Source organism: Palaemon carinicauda, chromosome 4, assembly GCF_036898095.1.
Source record: "Palaemon carinicauda isolate YSFRI2023 chromosome 4, ASM3689809v2, whole genome shotgun sequence".
NCBI lineage: Eukaryota > Metazoa > Arthropoda > Malacostraca > Decapoda > Palaemonidae > Palaemon > Palaemon carinicauda.
The window spans coordinates 36660006-36669364 of NC_090728.1; the positions used below are offsets into that span (position 1 = coordinate 36660006).

Consider the following 9359-nt stretch of genomic DNA (forward strand, 5'->3'; position numbering starts at 1 on the left):
CTTGGTAACTGGCGAAATAAGCCAGCATTCAATAGAGTTAGGAATTAGCTCAAATAAAAACTTTTTAGGATTCCACTGAGTTTGTTTATTACCCCCCACCTCCCTACCTGCAGGAATAGACTGCTGGGCCGTCTTAGTGCGTGAACGCAGTAAGAAGGCTCCCCAACAGCTATTTGTGCAGGCTAGTACATAGCTAAAAAGAGTTAGTTTCAGCACTGCTCTAGCAATAGGATAGTTAGCATATCCCCCATATAACTAACGAAATTGTGTTCCATTTTCAGATTCTTTATTTCGTTCTTATAACTACTACTGTAACTTTGTTTGGGGCCCTAGGGCTTAAAGGGTTGGACAACCCCACCAGACACACTGTCTGTCTTTTTGATCTTTGATCAACTCCTTACCTTTCTTCCCACAAAGGACTTATCCTGGAGACCTGTTGATGAGCTAACAGAAATAGAGTTAGAAGCCATGGCTTCTGGAGAGGTGGAGATGCACCCTGACCTCCAGCCATGCCCTGAACACATCATAGACCCCACGAACAGGAAGAGAACGACCCCAGATACTGACTCAGATGAGCAAGATAACCAAACCTGGACCGAAGTAAACAGGAAAAAGAAGCTACAAAGAAGGAATCATGCAAGATTCAATGATACAATGCACACCCAGCAACAAGGGAACCCCAACGGACAGATCAACGACCAGCCAGCCAGGGAAAACAAGACTTACTTCTTTAGAGTCCTGGCGGGAAACTCATCAGAGGCCTTCAAGGCAATTGCAGCCTTTGAGCAGAAAAATAAGAAAATCCAAATGGTTGCCAAGCCAAACAGGACAGGCCAGTGGACCATATCCACCAAGGACCCACGAGCTCTGATCACTCTAAGGAGCACTTCAGACATCAAGCTGCAAGAGCTCAAGGAAGAGGAAAAAATCAAAAAAGCAGTTGTGGTTGGCTACCCAACTGACATGATGGAAAGCCACCTGTTGAAACTGCCTAATATCACTGCGGCAGAAAGAATGAAGAACAAAGCAGGCTTCCTTACTAAAGCCATTCTGGTAACGTTCAAGGGACCACACCTGAAGAGAGTGGACCTAGGCATCTTTGGCTGTACTGAAATTCCAAATGGAATTTGTATTTTCTTTTTTATTATATATTATATTTTTTTATATTATATTTTGTTTAAAGTAGCATGGTCACTGGAAGACAGTTAGCTTAGTTTCAAGTATTTAACTACCCCCTTGGTTGTTAACAGCTCACTGCCTTCCTGCGGCCGTTTCTGGTTTTAACCTAACCAGCCACTAATGCTTTGCTTTCTTCCCGAGGTTGACGGAAACTTAAAGTCAGTTACGAAGGAGCATTCCATCGCTAAGGGTCTTGTAACTCGAGCTCCTATTCTTGATATAAGAATACACTTTGTACAGCTACACAGTTAACGTGACAAGAACATTTTCTACATGTCCTTTGAAGTGACGAAGAGTATTATCGCCATGTAAACTTCTGTGTAATCCCGACCAGGAAGAAGCTTTCTTTCATCGCAACCCATCTCTACACGTACTTCGCCTTCGTCCCAGGATGATATCGGTGGGTCTGTAAAACTCAGGGGGAGTTTTTTTTATGTCAGTCCGAAATCATTTAGAGGGATAATGCCATCCCATTTAAATTTGACTTCCAATTATCATCGCTTACTTTTTTCAATGTTATATTTTTTCATACCTTTCAATTTAGTAACGAGTTCGTACCCTTTTCAGTTTTGTAACGACTTCGTACCCTTTAAAGGGATATCATAAATTGTACTTCGTGGACTCCAGTTTGGACTATGGGTTTATATTTATTTACATAAGATTTCCAAGGTATGCAATTTGCCAAGTGTTATAACGTGCTTCACATAATAATTTGATTTTTATATGTATTTTTATGATCGTTGTGTAGTATGTAATTTGACATTTGGTAATATTTAAGGTATTTGGAAGAAGCTGAATTACTGCGGTTCCCCCTTGCCTCACGATGTTCAACTTTGTGTATTAGCTGCCGCATCAGCAACTGGATGAATTAGGATATTTATCAAATACAATAAATTACTTAATTTTTTTCACATTTTAATTATCCTTATTTAATTCCTGGTGTTTGTAAATTAAAATTCAGCGTATGGCGACCGTGGCAGGATTTAGCATTATAGGTTAGGTACGTGATACAGAACGTGAATTGCGGTGTGTTCGAGGTTTCTTCCTGGAAGGGGTTGTTATAATTTGCTTATTTCTTTAATCGATTTTATGCTGTTCAAGAAGAGTTTAGTATACCATTTTTACGATTCCGTAAGCGAGTTTTTTGTTTACTTGGCAATTGATTTAAAGTTCTTTGTTAACCAGTAATGCGGTTCATATTTTGTTTATCCCTTTGCGAATAATTTTTTGCGTATTTGAGTGCTCCTATTTCTCGCGTTATTTTGAGCTTTTTGCTTCGTAATAACGTTATTTGTAATAAGTGGTGTTAACTATTCTGTTTAGAAAATTTTCGTTGGGTATTGCATTAATATACTTATTATATATATATATATTGGTGCTTGTTTGTTTATTTGTATTGTATTAATCATACTTTTTATATATTTTGGTGCCTGTTTGTTTATTTGTCGTCATAATGGCTGAATTGGTAGTGCTAATTGGTCAGCGTAAGATTATTAGGAAGAAAGTTACAGATTGTGCCAACCGTTCCTCGCAGTACCCTTCATTAGAAAATACTGCTAAAGTATCTGAACGAGGTGTTCTCCTGGATTATAGGAAGCGATTAAGTGACTTGGATTCTAAAATACAGATTCTAAAATTTTCAGGGGAATTTAGAGAGGAGGATTTGGAAGCTGAGCTTTCAGCATGTCAATCTTACCATGATAAGATTTCAGGTATTTTGCCTTTGTTGGATGTAAGTGTAAGTGCTGGAAGCCCTCAACTTTCATTAACTACTGATATTGCTAGGAGTCTTTTGAGGCAACCCACTGCCCCTCTACCCAAATTCCAAAGTAAGGAAGGTGAGGATTTTTTGAAATTCATTAGAGAATTTGAATCTACGACCCAGAGTTTTAATTATCCAGACAGGGACTTGCTCTTACTTTTGAAACAACAAGTAGAAGGTAGGGCTAAATGTTTACTTGGCTCATTGGAGGCCGACAAACAAAGTTACAACGATGCCAAAGACTTATTGACTAAGGCATTTGCCTCGACTGAATTACGAAAATCAGCTGTAATTAAGAAATTAACTTGTCTAAATCTCAAAGAAGGAGAGGACCCTTTTGTCTTCTTTTCAGAACTTAGAAATATAGTCGAAAATTTCAAATATTTGCATATTGATGTTGAGGAGGTTGTTAGATATTTTGTTTGGTCTGCAATGAATGATAGATTTAAGTCTCATCTGGTTCATATCACTAATGTGACTCATCCATCATTTCAGCAAATTGTAGATAATTTCTTTACAGCATGTGAAAGGTATGAACAGGGTCAGACGAAAGGTAAATTGTCTGTCAGGGATAAAGTTTTAACGCATTCAAAGCCATTACAGGAAAAGACTAGTGCCATGGCTCTTAAAACTAAGACTGTTCCCGCCAAAGCTTGTAATTTTTGTTCCAAGGCCGGTATTTCTGATAATGATCATTTAAGTTACAAGTGTACTAAGTATGCTACCCCTTCTGACAAAATTTCTTTATTAAATTTGCATAAAGGTTGTGTAAAATGTGGTAATTTCAATCATTTCACTAAAGCATGCAAGTTCAGATTTCGAAGACCCTGTTCACATTGTTCGCAGTATCACATGGAGTATCTTTGTGGGAAACTTAGTCCTGACAGGTGTAATAGTAAAGAAGAGTCTTCCAAGGAAGCAAGCAGTGGGATAGCAGTATTGCCAAATGTTACCACAGGTTCAGTTCTCCCTACTTTCACATTTTATGTAAATGGTCAAAATAAGCTTTACAGGGGTCTTAAGGATTCAGGGTCACAAAATACTTTTATATCTAGCAAGTTAGCTTCCTCTTGTAATTTAAAGTCTTTGACTACCAATGTTAAACTTACTGTGAAAGGGTTTAATGGTCAAAAGGAATATTCTACTAGTCTTGTTGAAGTTCCTATAAAGCTGGGGAATGAAATCTTTGCTATTTCTGCTTTAGTTGTACCCTCTATAAACCTGCAATTAAATTTACCTTGTCTTGGTCAGGTAGTTAGTGTAATGCAGAGTAAAAATTTTGTATTTGCTGACAAGTTTTTATCAGCCAGTTCTCAGGGCATTGATGACATTCAGCTTTTGTTAGGAGTAGATTTTTCACATTGTCTTTTGGGAAAAGATGTAGTGATAGGGAGTCCTAATTCATCTGTGTATATTGAGACTACTTCAGGAATAATGCTGATGGGGAATGTTGATAGGTTCCTAATTAATCTTACTTCACTTAATGGTAAAGACAGTTTAGCCTCGAAACCACTAAGGGGCGAAAATTCTAATGCTGAAAAAGGTACATATTTTAATATCCCTTGCCATTCTTATTTTCTAGCTACTACTGTATCTATTAATGATGAATTTAACGAGCTCAATGACATGACGACAAATTGTTCATTCACTGTACTTTCCGATAAAGGAACTATTATTGATAGGAAACTGCAAGAAGCAACTGATCAAATCCTGAATATGGAGAGCCAATTTTATTTGAACTATGATCAGAAAGTTTATAGTGACGAATCTAATCAGCTCAATAACTCTCTCGTGGATTACACTTTGAGAAATTTGCACACGAGAAGTGATGGGCGTATAGTTGTTCCCTTGTTATGGAATGGGAAGGTATCACACCTTCTTTCGAGAAATGAGTCTCTTTCCAAGGCTATTCTTCAATCTAATTTGAAAAAGTTACTTCGTAAGAAAGGTTCCTTACAGTTGGTGGATAACTGCATAAAGGAACAATTAAATATGGGAATTATTGAACCAATTTTTGACTTGGAAGTATTTAAGGCTGAATACCCTAACTATTCATTCTTACCTCATATGCCAGTTTTTAAGCCAGAAAGGGAAACTACGAAATGTCGCATAGTGTTTCTTTCTAATTTGCAGGAATCCTATAAGAAACTGTCATTGTCACATAATCAATGTATGTATGCTGGGCCTAACCTAAATCAAAAACTTTCATCTGCATTTCTTAATATTAGGTTTGATGAAAAAATTTTAATATTTGATTTGAAAAAAGCATTCAATATGTTGGCTTTAAGTGAAATTGATCAGTCTAGACTATTGTTCTTTTGGTTTCGGAATGTTAGCGCAGGTGATTACACTCCCGTTGCTTATAAAAATGTCAGGCTTTCATTTGGACTTCGGTGTAGCCCATTTCTTTTGATGGCTTCATTGTATTATATGTTAATTTTAACTTCCAGTAATGATTCAAGAATTGATGAACTAAAACTTATTTACGCCTTAATATATATGGATAATGGTGCTATTACTATGAACAGCTCTGATGACCTAAGGTGGGCCTATAAGCAGTTAGATGACATATTCAGACCCTTTAAATTTGAAATTCAGCAGCTGATAACCAATGATATTGATCTGCAGTCTGACATAGATCAGTCAGTTCTTACTCCTGAAGTCAATAAATTGTTTGGGCTTGAATGGAACAGACTTTCGGATGATATTTTCACTAGGCCAATTAACCTTGACCCAGGAGCTAACACTAAAAGATTAATTCTTAGGTCCATTGCCTCCCAGTTTGACATTTTTGGTTTCAACTTGCCTTTATTTAACCGATGTAGGATTTATATGCATAATTTGCAGTGTCAAAAGGGTTTGAATTGGGATCAGACTCTTAACAGTCAACAGCTCAAAGACTGGAGGAATATCTGTAGGCAATGTAATTCATCGCCCCCTCTCAAAGTAACTCGGTTTGTGGGTCGAAGGGATGGTGAGTATAATATAATTGTTTTTACCGATGCCAGTTGTGACATATATGGGTGTGTCATTTATCTACTGAATGTTGAGTCTGGCAAACTTACCTTTGTTAATGCTAAAAATCGGTTGGTTAATACCCAATTGAAAGGTAAATCCATACCATCTTTAGAGATCCACGCCATTAATTTAGGAGTTGAGCAATCTATTGATCTTTATTTGGATCTTGCTGGTCCCAGTTGCATAAAACCTATAAAGGTGACAAAGATTTGTCTTTTTTCAGATTCTTCTTGTGCCCTGCAATGGTTAATAAGTTCTTCTCTTCAACTTAAGAAAATGAACCAATGTTCTACTTTTGTAATGAACAGAATCTAATTCCTGGTGTTTGTAAATTAAAATTCAGCGTATTGGCAGCTTCAAGGTAAACAAGTACTACCCTGATCCCCTTAGATGCTACAACTGCCAAAGATTTGGACACCACAAGGACCAGTGCCAAGCTAAGGTCCCAACCTGTGGAGTCTGCAGCCAAAGACACCCCACACAGGAGTGTATCGACAAGAGAGCTGCAGGAATAACCACTGTTGCTAAATGCTCCAATTGTAAAAAGGGACACACAGCAATGGCCTGGGGATGCCCTCAAAGAGTAGCAAGGGTAATTGCTGCCCTCCCCAAGGATAAAAGGGACCCATCAAGAGGAAGAGCGGCCCCCAAACCTTTACCTAGGAAAAGGTTTTACACACAGGAGGAGCTAAGGAAGCACTCCAGAACAAGATCCACCTCTAGAGCCAGATCCACATCAAGAGCTCCCAAACCTACAACCCAAGGGCCAAAACCAATGCCCAGGACTATTTTTATCAAGACCACGGTCTTAAGAACCACCTTAACCAACCTAGTCACGCAGGCAGTGACTGGAAAACTAAATGCAGAAGCTATTGCAGCTAGCATTGAACAAGTCCTGCTAGACTTCGCCTCTAAGACCAAGTCCTCCCAACCCCCCTCTCATGCTATCCAGCAGATCACCTCTCACTCTTCACCTATCATTCAATCACCCCAATCACCTGTACCTTCCACATCCACAGCATCAGACCCCATCCCTATCATCCCATGCATTCCATCCATCACTCCTTCATCCACTCTCACTCCATCCACCTCATCCACTTCATCCACTGAGGTCAAGGCAATTGCCTTTGCCTCCAGGGACCCAAGACAGTACTCTTCAACATACAACCAGGTATAAGAGTTCTTAACTGGAACTCAGCCGGAGTAAGACCCTAAAATATCCTCCCTAATTGCAGTATGCAAAACAGAGGCCATAGACATAATCTTGCTACAGGAGACACACTTAACAACAGAAAGGGAGATCAAAATACAAGGCTACAATGTCTTCACAACACCACAGATAGGCACAGACAGAGGCCTAGCCACACTAGTTAAAACAAGCATACCAACAACAAGATTACACAAACCCATCCCTTGCGGTATCAACATAGAGACAATAGCAGTAAAAATAACACTACTGAATCAAAAAATTAACATATACAACATATACAGGAAGATAAACAGGGAAGACACAGGAGAGCTGCAGCTGACACAACTCTTTGCTCACGCAGAAAGAACATCAACAATTATCTGTGGGGATTTTAATGCACACCACCCCATTTTATCATCCCCATCAAGAACAAACCCCTCTGGGGAACACATAGCTTTCGCCCTAGAGGAGTTTGAAGGCGTCACCCTCCTAAACACAGGGCATCCAACACATGTAAGAGGAGGCAGACTGGATCAGACCTTTGTCACAACAGCAATAAGACATCTAACCAAGTGGCAAGTACACTCAACCCTGATTAGTGATCACTTTGCCACAGTAACAGAATTGGAGATGCAACAACTACCTCCTATTCCACCACCTCCACCAAGATGGAATCAGGATCTAGCAGACTGGGTCTGTTTCCAATTAGCCATAGAGGAATGGGCAGTCAGCTACATTCCTCCAGAGGACACAGATCAGCTAGAAAAAGACCTAGTTGAGGCCTTTCACAATGCAGCCAACAGAGCTATGCCACTAAAAACAACACAAGGTAACTACACATACAAGGACTCCTGGTACTACTGCCCAGAAGTCAGAAGACTAAAAACCAGAATAAACAGAGTCACAAAAATATACAGAAGAAGATCCACAGTAGAAAACAGAGAACTACTACAAACAGTCAGAACTGAAACAAATGAAAGAATCCATGAAATCAGAATTGAAAAATGGATGGAATGGTGTTCAAACCTGTCAGAATACACCACTCTAACTCAGCTTTGGAAATGGCTACGCAGAGTAGCCGGAAAAAGAGGAAGACTCCAATTTCCACACACCCACACCCACATGAGGAGGCTGAAAGAATTGCAACATCTTTTGCAAACAGAACATTGTCAATCAATCTCTCCCCTGAAACCAGAATGCAACAAGAGCAACTGGCGCCATCCAGATGGGAAGAGATCAACACAGCCTGCCTTCAGCAGGATGACACAGACACCCCATACACAGTTGAGGAGCTAAGAGCAGTACAAAAGACAGGAAAAGACACTGCACCAGGAGCTGACAAAATCACCTACACAATGATCAAACACATGGGTCCAGCAGGTGAAACTGCATTTCTAAGGTTACTAAACAAAACACACCTTGAGCACACAAGGCCTCAAACCTGGAGACAACAAGATACACAGCCAATCCCTAAGCCAAAGGATCCAACAAACCCTAGGCCAATAGCCTTAGTATCCTGTATGGAAAAAACAGGAGAAAAAATGATACTAAACAGGTTAAAATACAAAATTGGCCCCCTAAACAAGCAGCTATATGCATATCAGGAGGGAATTGGTACCTCTGAATGCATCACAGATGTATTAAGCTGCATAAATCAAAACAAGGCAACAATAGTCTTCATAGACTTTGAAAAAGCCTTCGAGATAGCAAGCCCAGTTGCAGTGCTGCAATCAGTAGCTAAAAAAGCAGTCAAAGGACACCTACTAGCATGGACTAAAAACTACATGCTAGGAAGGCAAGCCAGAGTCAAATTTCAAGGAGTGATATCCACATATCATGAATTAGAAAATGGTACGCCACAAGGAGGAATTCTAAGCCCCCTCCTTTTCAACATCCTCATGGAAAATATAGCCTCACTTCAGCTACCAGAAGGAGTAAATATATTTATCTATGCAGATGACGTATGTGTAATAGCTCGAGGGCCAGTCAGGACAATAAAAATGCAAAGAGCACTCAATGCCATCAGCCACAAATCCAATGAGCTTGGACTAAAAATAAACATTGACAAAACAAAAGCAATGACAATCAAAGCCCCAAACCCTGTACAACCACTCACAATAGGAATGGAACCCCTAGAATGGGTGGACAGATACACATACCTGGGAGTAATAATAGACAAACAGCTCACTTTCAAGGATGAGATAAAATATC

General features: G+C 39.4%; 1 protein-coding gene across 1 annotated transcript; it reads left to right on the plus strand.

Annotated features, from left to right (window-relative positions):
- The first annotated feature begins 1175 nt into the window (after positions 1-1175).
- On the plus strand, positions 1176-6274 carry LOC137639373 (uncharacterized). The gene is made up of 2 exons (XM_068371648.1): positions 1176-1579; positions 1958-6274. The coding sequence occupies exon 2, from the start codon at positions 2633-2635 to the stop codon at positions 6272-6274; it is 3642 nt and encodes a 1213-aa protein (XP_068227749.1). The 5' UTR covers positions 1176-1579; positions 1958-2632.
- Positions 6275-9359: the final 3085 nt, after the last annotated feature.